General features: G+C 45.7%; 1 protein-coding gene across 1 annotated transcript in view; it reads right to left on the bottom strand.

The window, feature by feature from the left end:
• GRIN2B (glutamate receptor, ionotropic, N-methyl D-aspartate 2B) overlaps nucleotides 1-14163 on the bottom strand; it is a 410955-nt gene that overhangs the window by 176183 nt on the left and 220609 nt on the right. Inside the window, exon 3 of the mRNA XM_004693259.1 lies at nucleotides 6972-7570. Within this exon, the coding sequence (XP_004693316.1) occupies nucleotides 6972-7570 (599 nt within the window). The remainder of the gene's footprint in view (nucleotides 1-6971; nucleotides 7571-14163) is intronic.

Genomic DNA, 14163 nt, shown 5'->3' with positions numbered 1-14163 from the left:
CAGCCAAAGCTGCTACTCAGAGCAAGCCCTGCTTGCTCCATGGAGAAGCATAGAACGGCTGCGCCCACGCCCTTGCTTTCTTCCTTCTAGAGATCCTGGAGCCTGTGGCTGTTCTCACAGCTAGATGTGCACCTCTCACCCCCAAAATTGTTCTCAGTGAAGTAAATCCCACCCCCTCCTATTCCCTGATCTCTTCTCTACCTCCAAAATAGTTTAGAGGAGAAAGACGAGGAATGGAGGGGAAAAGGAGGAGGAAGAGAAAAGAAATTCCAAATGTGTCCTGGGAAAGGTTTCTATTTTACAAGTCCACTCTAGCCTGAAATAGCAATTAAAGAAATTGTCACGGAGGCATCTCGGTGTTAAATATTTGGGAATGCCCTACGCAGGCGTGAACTTACGGGAAAGCAGGGAAGCTCATGGAACTGCAGGACTGTCTGACATGAAGGTGAAAGATTAGGAGGTAGAAGAGACCAGATGAGCACCAGCCACTCCCACACTCAAAGGGTCTGTGAACAGTGCAGGCTTGCACTGTCTGAAACACAGTAGGCACTGAACAGGTATTTTTGAACAGCTATCAGCTTCTTCACTTATCTTTGACAATTTATCTATCCTTCTGGGTCACTGAGCAGATCAAGTCACGCTCTGTGTATGCAGTTGCGCTCTGTATGGTGCCACTGAATGTTCATGTGAAAATGCAGCCTTCTTTCTATGCCAGTGGATGGCGTTAGTCAGGCAAAAGGCCACTGTGCCTGCCAGTCCACTTGGAACTAACTGCCTTCCCGGAGATATGTGAATCACATGATGTGTACATAGCAGACATCTCTGCTGTCTCATTTTCATCGGCCTGTGCTTGGCACTTGATGAACATTTAACTAAGAGCTGAACACTTAAGTAGGAGATGTGTAATGACCAATCAGCTCTTGTCTATAGTATCAAAACTAGATGACTCAACTCCTCACTTACTCCTTAAGCTCTGAGTATTCTCCAGGCCAGGAGAGTCAAGGACACATCCCATGGGAACTGTGCTGCTAATACCGTGGGGCTTGAAGGATGGCGGTGTGCCTCAAGGTGACAGGAAGACAACCTTCTAGGGCAGAATGCTGTTCTTGCAGCTCTTTCCACAGGGACCTAACCAAGCCGCTGTCTTCCTATCGGGCACCTTCATCGCTTTCAAAGGCGAGGCCCAGAGAAGGATCTGCAGTCTTTTGAAATGGCAACTTTCAGTGGGAAGGAAAAAATGGGGGAGAAACAACTGGTGAGTGAGACAGTTGAGGACAGGAGGGCAAAATAACTAGGCAAGAGTGCTGAGAGGTTTGCCATGTTGAGATCCAGCCACCTTGAACAGCGTCCACTTTTCCCGAAGTTGACACTTGGGTCCTCGGGACCAAAGGAGAGGCTACCAGTAGGCACAGCTGGCACAGCCAGCACACCAGTGACGCAGTCAGACTGTGGAGTAGGGGAGGGCCCACTGCAGAGGGTGATGGCCATGACCCGCTCCTCTGAGGACGTGAGGAAGGGAAAAGAGACATGTGCCTCTGGCATGTCTTCTCTAGCTCAGGGGGATGAAGAAGGGTTTATACTATCTGCCTAATGCCTTTCTACACACTTTCAGATCATGAAATCCCAGGTTTCTAGACTGTTCTCAGGCACTAAGATGCTCCTTCACTTAGAGAATGCATGACATTAGAAATTCCCAAAGTCTTGCAACCAAGAAGTGAAACACCCACTTGGATCTCAGCATGTCTTGGGCACAGTATTTCTGGGTAAGGCATACATCGATGTTACCAAGTTCCAAGAGAAAACTAACTCATCAGTGTCCAAAGTAGGATGCCATATTTAGCAAATCATAATACAGGAGCTGTGTTAAATTTAAATTTCAAGTGAAAATGCAATATCAGGGCTACACACACTGAAAAAAAAAAAAAAGAATTGTCTACTATTTATCTGAAATTCAAATTTACTGGGTTTCTGTGTCTTTCTTGCAACCCTGATAAAAAGTCAGGAACCTATTTTGAGGTAGTTACCAAGTCTATACCAGGTCAAATGTCAAAGAGTTAAGAAGTTCTCAGTAAGGAATTTGGATTGATGCCTAATAAACAACAGTCATTTAAAAGTGAACCGAAATAGTCCTCTGAGGGTCCTTTCTGAAGCTGATGCATCACTAAGGCTACCAGAGGGGAAAGGGAGGGTGGAGAACAGAGCTGGTGGGACCCAATGGCCTTGGTGGAGCATGTGGGTACCTGGGGATGTGGGGTGGAGGGGTGACACAATCTGAGAAGGTGTGACCTTGCACCTCTGAAGCACATGCAGTACTGTTACCCCAATAAGATTAAAATCATCCTCTGGTAATGAGCAAATGAATTACTTCAAATGCACATCTCTCCTTAGGGTCCGTGATCCTCTGTCCCCTAAATGCAGACTTTCCAGCTCCCCTCACACAGTTGCCACCCTCAGGCGAGGAAGAAGAACAATCACCTCCCGCACCATGTGTCTGAGAAGACAGGGCCTATTGTGGGCTGGGCTTCAGCAGGTGAGAGAAGTCATTCCCTAGCTCTGTGCTCATAGTGTCATCAAGACCAGGGTGGCTTCTAGATGCCTCCTGAGGTAACTCTGCCTGCTGCTGCTGCTGCAGAGACAGGAGCAGCAGGCCAGAGCCAAAGCTGTCCCCATAAAACAACCAACCATTTGCAACAATTTTATTTGCAAAGATTTCCTGCTGTGGCTAAGTGGTATGGCTGCTTGGCTTGTTATTTAAAAGAGTGACCCTAGTGAGACCAGAGCTCTAAAGGGGGGGGGGGGGAGTAAGGGGGAGGAAGAGGCTGAATTCAGGCCAGGCAGAGGAGGAGCTGGGATGAAGGGTGGCTCATTGAATTCCACAGAAACTGCTGGAGGACTATGCGGGGTGAAAGTAGTTCAGACTTTGGGGATAGCTTTTATTTTTTCCTAAGATTTATGTATTTATGCACACAAGAACTGGGGTCTACGCCAGAGGTGTGGGGGTGAGAGGACTGACCAAAGACAGAATTGGGAACAGAACAGCAAATCTACTGAAACACACTGCCCAGGGGTGGGACAGGAGAGGTCTGCTGTGCCCTGTGGGTCAGCTCCCTGGGATCAAACTGGTGCTGCGGTAGCTGCAGATAGCTTCATAGTGCAGTGTTTTAACCTGCCGCATCATCAGGGAGGACCCTGGGGAATAGCTCTTTTGATTCCCTGTTTGTTCAGCTCCAGATCCTTTCAGGGTCCTTACAGAAAACCATGAAAACATTCCCCAGAGGCTGGGAAGTGGTTTCAAGAACTCTGAGCAGATGGGTTTGAGAGGAAGGGAAGGAAAAGACAATGGAGATGAACAAGGGACAGGGACATCTAAGAGACGATGTCCAGCAGGTAGTTAGACATGGCACCCCAGGAAAGTCAAGGAACAAGCGCGGGAAAGTTCACAGAAGAAAGATCCTAGTGGAGAAGGGCTGGGAAGGCTAAAAGCACTCGCCCAGCAGTACAATGGGGAACCCCATGAATATGGACACTGTCCCTACGTGGCCGCTCACTCTTGATGTACATAAGCTATGTGATCTGTGTGCCTCTCAGTGTTGCCACTCTGGGGAAGGCGAAGGTGTGCACCTGTGGTTGTCTTGAGAGAGCCCCGCAGATGTGGAGGGTCCGCATATAGTGACCACAGGATGAGCACAAGGTTATAGCCAAGTGTGATTTTACGGAGGCAGCAGTTAGAGACCTGACCTCAGAGACAACATTTACACTCAGCGGCACAATAAACCAACTGGGAAATGATAATGTAGAGGATGTTTTAAGATAAAAGCTGGCACTCTGGACCATTTCTATGACCATTTGAGTTTGTGTGGTGAGCAGACTTTTAAGGCTTGATATTCTTTCATTCTTTTATTTATTCATGTTTTTTTTGTTTGTTTGTTTAGTCAATAAAATAATCTGATTCATGCTGGGAATGAACCCTAAAAGCAGTAGGAGAAAACATGAATGGATAGAAGATTGAATAGGAATTTCTGCAAGGAAACCTCTTGTCCAGCAAAGACAGCAAGAACACTCCTGCAATCAATAATAGAGTAGGGTGGAACAGGCCCTGCGGGCAGCTCAACATCTAGGGAGGACAGAGTCATTCATTTCACGTGGCCTCCTTGTGCTTAGAATGGGGGACACAGACTGAGTAAGGTAGAAGGTAGTCGCCTTCACACCTTAGGGGAGAGAGACAATAAAGCACTTAATCACGGGCATCCAAAATAGTCTGGACACCCTGAGTCGCTCTACTGGGAAGCATCATACAATGAGTGATGTTAGGCCAGGGCGCAGCCAAGTCAAGAAAGAAGCTTGTGGCATGAAGCCCCTGAGGCAGGTAAAGGAGCTCCCACTCTGTGTGGTGGGAAGAGAGGTCCAGAGAGCATGTTCAAGACAGACGAAAGAACGACGCCCGAGAAAGCATGGCATCTTCAAAGAAATAAGTTCAGTTTTGCAGGAATGTGGAATTCAAAGGAGAGTGGCAGGAGATGATTCTGGCCCCTGCTGGGGAAGACTTTCTAAATCATATTAAGGAGATGGGACTTTATTACAGGAGCAATGAAAAGCCACTGAAAGGTATTAAGAGGAGAGTGATGAAATCACATTTTCATTTTAGATCGCTCTGGCTGACATGTAGATTGAAAAGAAGTGGGGCTGAGGTATGTGCAAGGTACTGCAGCAATGCAGGGAAGAGATGGCTGGGCTGCGGGCAGGGACGAAGACAGTGAAAGTGGAGAAAATACACAGAAAATGGCATGACCAGCTGTGAGGCCTGAGGGATGTGAAATCCAGGATGCCCTGGAAATGTTTACTGTAGACCAGTGGGCATGGGAAATACTCTTTGTGGGTGGTTGGATCTGGGTAGAGAAAAGCCGGAGGGCAACAGAGAGGAGATAGAAGTTTGGCTTTAGAAATGGCGGATGCTCAGGCTTTTTGATATCTTCGTAGGGGAACAAAAATCAGCCAGCTCAATATATGTCTCCCTGGCAAAAGGGTTGCTTTCATGGGAAGGGCTCTAAAGGTTGGGTGGAAGATGCTTTTGATATTTATATGTAAACTGTCCCCATAAAGGCCTTAATCTTTCCAAAGGAGTTGGCAGGACTTAAATCTGTATTCCTTTGCTCTCATCTGCCTTTCAGATGAACTCCCTCACTGAACCCCTCTCCCCCGCCCTCACCCCAGCCTGCCCTGTCTTAGCTGAGTTAGTTACGAGGGTGTCTGATGCCTCCTGGGTGAGCAACTCAGTCCTGCTGGGCCTCTCCCATACAGACAGGAAGCACACATGCTGTTCTTAAATTTCTCTTTAACTTTCCCTTTTATCAGTCTGTCTGTGCCTGTGTATTTGCCAGCCTAAAGGAACCCAGAAGGGTCTGGGATGATTTCTTTTGTACCCTGACACGAGTCACAGTTATAGATCTAGCCCTGGGGGTGTCAGGGGAGAGGCTGCAGCTGAGGTGTCAACTGAGGGGACCTGCAGACGCCATGTGGCATCTTTGGCAATGGATAAGCAGAGGGTCCAGCAGAATCTGAGAAGCGTCAGTGTGTAGGACACGTGTTGAGGAAGAAGAGGAAGCACCAAGAAGCCTGACACAGAATTCTCAGCAGGGTAGGAAGGAAACCGAGACAGACTGTACCCAACAAGCAGCAAGAGCAGAAAGTTCTGGGTGGGAGACAATGAAGATGGGATCACAGACACAGCTATATTGTCTGGTTTTACTTTCTACTCTGAATTAGGAGCTTAGCTGAAAAGCTACAGCCTAATTCTGGAAGGGAGTTGAACAAGTAGAAACAATAAATAAATTCAACCTCCGTTCCAATGTATTTGTATCCCCCAGAATGGGCCTTATCAGAGTACATTTTCTGATATTTTAATTAAGTTGGATGGTGGGTACCGCGTATGTGTATTTTCCTGAGTATCGCGTTGTGTGTCTAATGTAGTTTGTAAAACTTAATTGTCCAAAACCTATCACTGAGTGAAAGTCAGTGTATGGCATGTATAGTTTTAATTCCACTGAATGTAAAGCTGTAGCGTTCACTTCTCGCCAGTACACACATACAGGGACTTGTAGTGTAAGAAAGTTGGTCACTGGTTATTAGCAGACCATGTCTGCTAAGTCAGATTTATGGTTATTTCCATTTCTTCTTTGGGTGCTTCCATATTGTTTGAAAGCTTATAATGGGCACCAGTAGCAGTTTTACATAAATAATGAAACCACAAACACATGCTATAGATGCTTCTACCAGACACAGCCACATAAGGCCCCTAACAGAGATGAGGTGGGCTCAGGCGAGCAAATCACACCCCTGTCATTTTCTTACTGAAAAAAACAGGCAGAAAACAACGATATGAGCCTCTTTTCTGGTACCATTTTCTGTCTTAGAGGCAGAGAAGGGAGAAGCAAAGGAGATTAAAAACCTCCTGTCTACTCCTGTACCAAATTATCTTCCTCACCGGCCTGCAGACCCAGGCCAGGAGATGTCAAGGTAAGTAGCCAGGTGTATTTCACTTCCAAATCTGCCATCTCTCACTGCCATCAGGTACACAGGGCCAGAGACCTGGACTTAAGACCAAACCGCACCTCTTTCTCTATGACTCTAGGCAATTTATACCTATAAACCTTATTCTCTTGTATGGCAAAATGGAAACAATTTGAAAAAACTACAGCAGTTATCACTTTGAGGACTAAATGGAGCCACACACACAAACCTCTTAGGGCCACACCCAGCACACAGGAAGTGCTAAGTGGGACTTGTTTTATCAGTTCCAGAATAGGAACACCAGCACAGCGAGTTGTGGAGCCCCAGCATGCCCAGCCATGCCCCCACTCCCACCCCAGAGTCCAGCATTCAACACACAGATATCTGAAATATGACCATCCTTCCCTCTCCATCTTCCAAACCCCACTTAGGAAGCTGACCTCAGTCACCCCCTCCACACTCACCTATTCAGCATGTTGGACTGGTAGATTCTTTTCTCGTGGGTGTTGTAACAACTACTCTTGGGTTCGGGGATGAAGCTGTGTGCAGACAGCATGTCGGAAGCAGCGGTGGTGATGATGGCAATTCCGTCTCTCACCCGGGCGGGGAGGCCATAGTCCCATTCATCATAGGACACAGAGATGAGCCCGGTAGGGAACTCCGAGGGGACAGTGTCTGTGTCTCCTGCCACCAGACTAGGCACAATCCACGTGTAGCCATAGCCAGTGAGCCCAACCGAGTTGGCCACCTCGAAGATGTAGGTGGCTTCTTCCTTAGTGCAATAAAGAAGGATGATGGGGCTCTGCAGTTTCTTGAGCTGGTTCTGGATCTTAGAGTCTCCATCATCCAGGGACATGTCTAGCAAGAGGACTTCCTCTAGCTCCCAGCCCACGAAGCTATTCTCGATGGTACTGCGGATCTTGTTGACAAAGTCCTGGTAGCCGGGGAAGTAGGTGGTGACGATAGAAAAGATGTACCAGTCATACTCCTCCATGATGTTGAGCATCACAGAGGCTTGCTGTTCAATGGAGGGGCCAAACTGGAAGAACATGGAGGATTCATCCTAGAAGAGCAATAATTAAAGGAAAAACAAATCAAACCAAAGATGTTAAGGGAGGGTGTGAGCCACCCAGGACACAAAGGTTTATGTTCATTATTTAATTTCTCACATAATACCTTCAGATGTGGGTACATTTGAATTGCAAATACTGTTAATGCCTTTGTCCCTAAAATGACCTCCCAGATGCTAGAGAGAACTCAATACAGGTCTCTGCATTCTGTATTTGAAATCCTTCAGACAAAGTTTAAGGCTGTCTCCTAAAATCAAATATGCTAATATTTCCATAGAAAACCAGATGAGGGCCCACAAGAAACAGACACCAAGACTAAATGGCCTCCTGTCCGACAGCTACACACATACATAGGAACACACTCACCATTTCCATTTCATAAGCATGTGGCCTTCTCAGTTGTGAAAGTATGTTACCAGTCAGAGCAAATACTCCCCAATGTCATCAATTTATCCTCGACACTACTCATCAAGGTGGAACTAGTGGACTAACCTGACAGGTGGGTGGCACTCAGGTAGGGATGTTAAGAAATAGATCCTGAGACTGGGTTTGTCTAGTTCTAAAAAGCTCTAACTGCTAAATCAGTAGCAGTTTATCTATAATAAAGATTTGTAAAAATTGTAGCTTAAGCTTATTAAATGGAATAGGAGTAAATACCAAAATGGGATATGGCTGCCTAGTCATGGTTTTTGTATTTTTTGCTCTCTACAACTACAGTTTTTAACAGTGCTAGTGATTTTTTAGGGTTCCATATGGGTCTTATTCTTGTCTAATATATAGACTAATGGCTAATCATGAGAACCAGAAGTAGCTAACAGAGAAAGCAAGAATATGCAACTTTTAAAGATGTTAATAGTTAGGCAGTATAGCATTATAGTTATGAGCCAGAATCCTTATGCCACTTGAGCATACATGCCACTGTAGAAGTAAATCTCTACAGATACTGTGAGGAATTGGCAGGCTGGTTGGTGTGCATAGGAATGCCTCTGACTTGAGGGATCTAGCTCTTGTTGTACTATTAGTAGTAAAAGTCTATTTGGAAACATATTATTCATCAATTATTTTACTGAAATCTTTAATGGGATTTTGTGTTCAATAGAAAACTTCCTAAAGTATGTAATTTGACTGTTGATTTGGCTAAAGATTGAAAATATTTCAGTCTTTCTTAAAAAGAAATAAATTAACATTCTATAACAACAAAAAAAAATCAGAAATTCAAATTAGGAGGCTCAAACAGTGTACCTAAGCTACAGTTGAGCATGATTTACATTCAGGTTCACACAGGATGGACCCAAGTTTCATACTGACCTATATATCACACATACCCTCTGTTAGGAATGTTGTAAAAAGTTAGTTCCCACTAGACAGCTCGCCCCCTCCAGAGCCATTGTTCCTGGAAGGTGCTGGCCGGGTGGGTTCCCAGAGATAAGCCTGAGTCCTGCCTGATCAAAATAAGTTCCCAGCGTCCGTCTGTCTGTCTGTCTGTCTGCTGTATCCCTAACATCTAGACAAACAGGAATTTGCAGGCACCCACCACCAACGGACGGACTACTCAGTGGAAAATCCCCAGCCCTACTAACTGCCCTTATAAACCCCACTCTGTAGATCTTTGGGATCCTTCCTTGAGGGATGCGCCTGCAGTGACAGGGCACGTAAAGGAAGGATCCTGGCTCGAGCTGGCCTAATAAAGTCTCGTTTGTTTTTGCATGGACATGAGCCTCGGTCGTTATTGAACGCGGCAATATTTTACACTCTAACACCTCGTCTGTCTATTCTGAGTGCCTTCTGTTTTCTCCCTCCTTTGAGGAAGAAACCATTTTAAATTTCTCCCATTTTAAGCTGTATTTCACCTGCTGTTCTGAGATGGCAAGACTGAACTTTTACCTCCACCTCACAGCTACAAGAATCCTATTCCACAAAATGAAGACTCTCTCAGCTTTGTCCTCTTCTCTCTGCCCATATCCCCCCAACTTCCTTCTGGGCAGTGGCCTCTCTCTTCTTTGTCAGTACCCCATCTTCTGTCTGATGGAGCATATGCATCTTATAACAATCCAGGGTAATGAAACTGTGTCTTTCTCAAAGGAACAGTGCTTTGTCTCCCCTAGACTGAGTCTTCAAAGTGCAGTGATGAGACATGAGGCTGTTCAATGAGATTGTAGTGATTTCTTAGCTCAGGAATTGAGTGAAACATCTAGGAAACTGCTGAGTATATGAGGGGATACCTTCTATTGAAAAAAAAAAAAATCAAGGTTGGGAAATATCCAGGGGTATTCAAATGAAGGAAGAAGGAAGGCAGGGGAGACATCACAAGATGGAGTTGCACAAAGGGTTCAGGTAAAAGCGGCCGGTGCAGCAACTGACATGGCCATAAAGTCAAGGTCCTCAGGTGCCAAAGCCAATGCATGTCTGCAGGAGGTCCCAGAAGGTAACTGACTGTTGGGGGCCTTGTCCAAAAGTCAGACCCAAAAGGTAAAAGATAAGGACATGGAGATAAAACTCACTAGGGAATCTCCTGTCCTGTCCTTTCAGATTCTATTCAAAGTCAACAAACCCAGGCTCGCAGAAGTGAGCCCCTCCCAGAGAAAAGCTGCCTATATCATGGCAGTGTCTCCACCAGCCGGGGCAGTAGTTCCTCTGCCCACCTGTGCCTATGCAGGTGCTTCTTCCACCCACTCTCTCCCTTTGCAGGGCAGCAGACTCCTGCCTGCCCGTGACCTGTACCAAGCCAGGACTTCTCTGCACTGACCTCCCTCAGTGATGCTGCTCTCCTAGGACCACCTGCCTGCAACAAAGCAGGTCTCACTCTCTGTCTGCAAATCTGTCCTTTTTGGGGCAGTTCTTCCTGCCCACTTGAGCCTATGCAAGTGTCTTTTCCTCTCCTTTCTCTTTCTAATAAACTTACTCTTTAAATATAACCAAGCCTCTGCCTGGTAGAGAATCTCGCCGCATGCCACTGATAGGGGATCTCTAGTGAAATGTTTCCCAGAGTGAACTCAAGGATGCCTAACTCCTACAGACGACATCACAAAGACCCCGAGTGCCCAAGGCACTGGAGCACAGTGCCTTACAGGGTATGAGCTTCTCCCAAACCACTGGGAATGAAACAGTGAGTGCTGTCACTGGGGGTAAACCTTACCACTAAGAATAAAATGGCGCCCATCATGATTCTTTCCTTGGGATTTAAAATATTCCAAAAGCTGCCTCCCAGAACCATGGAATCTGGAAAAGTAAAGCAGGTGGGCCACCAAGGACAGGAAGTGGGAGAGAGGAAATCCAAAATAGAATAGTGATTGGATGTGTGTCCATTTGAAACCACGAAACCACGGCTAGGCCCTGCTCCTGTCCACCTGGTATGACACAAGTGTGGCTCTTCTGGTGAAGGTGTGACCTTGGCCTGAGGTCAGAGGACATGGTGAGAATACAGAGAACAAAGCTTTCCCAACACTTGACAGGGCCCTGCAGAGAACCATAGCAGGAAAGGCAGGCTGGCTAAGACCACCCACTCAGAATGACTATGGCTTTAAAGAAGTAACCTTTTGTTTTTCTTGTACTTCTAATGGAAGAGAGTTTGTGGAGATAACTGAAACAAAAGAGCTTCCAAATATACCTTAGGGCAAGAAGGATGCCCAATGTAAACAAAGTCAGGTGACCCATTCTGTGCTAAATGAAGCTATCTTATCACAAGAAGGTTCTTGAATAGCCATGAAGTTCCAGCTACAGTGAAACCACAGCTGGTTCAAATACAGAGCAAGCGATGCCTCAAGAAAAAAAAAAAAAATCATGGTAAATGATCCTATGCTAATGAGACTGAATTTAAAAGGAAACCAATCTATTATATAGCAACTCTCTCCTCTCCTTAGTCCTCCTTTAAAACTCTCTTACAATTATAAATGAGCTTCTAAAGAGGCTGAGAGCTACACTGTGAAGAAAGCAAATGTATGTGAAAGAGAAAAAAATTAACACAGCTTCATCTTACTCCCACCACCACATCCTTAGCTTACCTTTTAATTCTATCATCCTCCACAATCACCCTTTTTCTCTCCTTGCTCCCATCAGTACCCAGTTGAACCTTTTTATCTTGCCAATCTTTCATCAAATAAGGATGTCTTTCCTGACCATTTTGTCCATGGCACCAAGTGGTAGTTAATAAAACCAAACAGAAATCAAGAGACAGTTATGACTTGGGCAAATGTTTCCCGGTGTAATGAGTGGTCCGATGTTATTAATTTAGTTGACACATCAATCTGGTGTACAGCAGGTGTACAGTGACACGGGACAGCTCTTTGTTGCAACAAAGCTTTGGGCTAACTGTTAAGTTGCAAGCAGTGACGGGCTTTGCAAATGATGGCCACCGTCACAATCAAAGAGCGGCCTCCGTGCGTGCATGGAAGAGAAAGGACTGACGTGCAAGCATCCATCTCAGCAGCCCTCACCCCAGATTGTGAGCGTCACGAGAAGTGTCATCCTGAAGATGAAGACGGGGAGGACCTGATTCAGGTGGCAGCTCATAGACTCCCCACTTACATTTTTATCTCCTAATGTCATTTGACTCCCAGTGAAATTTATGTTAAGAGTGTGATTCTGCGACTTGCCTGGAGAGCATCTTGAAAGCAAGTCCGCCATGATGGACGTGAACAATTAGTACAATTGCCCTTTACACCCCATCAGTGGGCAATCTTTTTGCTGATCCCTCACCACTTTGATTGATGTAAATGGTGTATTTTTTTGCTAATGAGAAGAAACAAAATCAGGTACTTTTTCATTTTGTTTTGTCTCAGAAAACAACTGCCTAAAGAATTAGCTTCTGTGTCAGCCAGAGCCCCTACAGATCCTCCTGAGATAAAAGGATCAACTCCCTCAGCTGCGGATAATGCTCTTTGCAACAGGTTTCAGCTGTCAGTCCACTTTGGCAACTGGAACAGCTGAATAGAATCTCCTCCCTCAATGCCCTACCCCCTTCCCTGAGCAAAGGATGCCAACCAACTGGCAGTCATGGAGTATGAAGCCCTGCTCCTCCTGTCCTAACTCTGGGCAACTGTGAAGGCCAGTCGAGCTGCAGAACTTCCCAGGATCGGTTGGAGGTTCCCCAGAACAGTCACACCTGCTCTTCTCCCTCTGCTACCCTCTTTCTCTGTCACTTCAGGGCCTTCTCGTCTCCCTCTGTTACCCTCTTTCTCTGTCACTTCAGGGCCTTCTCAGGAGAAATCCTTAATCCACCTCTGGTACACTAACCTTCATCTCAAGTCTGCTTCCCAGGAACGCAACCAGGAGACTAGCTGGTTCCCCTTTTCTGCCAGGAAAAGAGATGGCTGATCTTTGCAATCACTGTCTCCCCACCACCCTGTTCAGAAGACTACTGGTCTGCTTTCTGTTGCTATGTCTTGTTCTTGATTGAATGTGTATACTGAATCATACAGGATACTCGGGGTAGCTTTTCCTCAGCATCACCTCATGGAGGCTCTACTTTGCATTCCTTGGAACTTCATTCCTTTTCAAAAGTTGACTCTCATCGGCCGTGTGTAGTGCCAGGACTTGGTTTTGTATTCTAGTGCTGATGGAAGTTTGGTCTGTTGTAGTTTGAGACTATGATCACTATTTCCACGAACATTCTAGTTAAAAAAAAAAAAAAAAAACAAAACAGAATGGCCTAAAAAAGAACAGAGTGTCCACTTTGAAATTCAGAAACGACCTACATAGTGGAAAGAGAAGACCTGGCCTGTTAACGCCTGAGGAGAAAACTAGAACCAATGAGTAGATATAATAAACGGCATTACTTGGTTCAAGACAGGCATTTGCAAAAACAGCTATTTAAAATTGAACTGACCTCCTAAGGTAGAGGGCTCTCATCGCTATCAGCCTTCACCTGGGAGCTAGATTATTATCTGAAAAAGCATTCTCCCTGCGTGGTGGCTGCATAACGCCAACAAGCTGGTCTCTGAGACCAAGCTCAAGTGCCTGCTTCCTTTTCTAACTTCCCAGGTGGTTAGCCCTTCCCCCTGGGCTGGTAGATATTTGTGCCTGTCTCTACCTTAATATGTATGGTACAAGAAGCATGTGTCTGTCTCCTCCCAGTAAAAATGTGTTTCAAGAACAGGGATGGTGCCTTATTCATTGCTGGACCCCCACAGGTGGCATATGAAGAAAATGTTCACTATAGAAAAATTTAAAAATTCCTGTATTGGGTGGAAGGTTATCTGAAATGACCTCAGTGGTATCGTCTTCAAATACATAATAGACATAAGGCATGTCTGAATAAAGAGAAACTGCACTGACATAAAATATAAAAGTATACGAGGGCTCCCTCTTGGAGCCAGCTAGAAAGACAGAAATTGCTGCTGGCCATTTTCTTTACTCCTCTTTGCAGCAAGTTCTTGAAAATACCACCTATCTCCAGTTCCTCTTTTCCCATTCACCCTTACACAAACCTCCAACAGCACTCCCGAACCCACTACTCCAAACGTCTCTCATTAACAGGTCATTGGTGGGCCCTCCATGGTGGCGCAGCCGGTTAAAGCACAGCATTAACTAAGAAGAAAAAGCCACTTCAGCATGAGTTCGATCCCTGCCTGCCCCAGAGGTGACCACA

This window comes from Condylura cristata, unplaced genomic scaffold, assembly GCF_000260355.1.
Source record: "Condylura cristata isolate star-nosed mole 26May11 unplaced genomic scaffold, ConCri1.0 scaffold00036, whole genome shotgun sequence".
In the NCBI taxonomy this organism is placed as follows: domain Eukaryota; kingdom Metazoa; phylum Chordata; class Mammalia; order Eulipotyphla; family Talpidae; genus Condylura; species Condylura cristata.
This window is presented reverse-complemented; position numbering and strand designations above follow the sequence as displayed.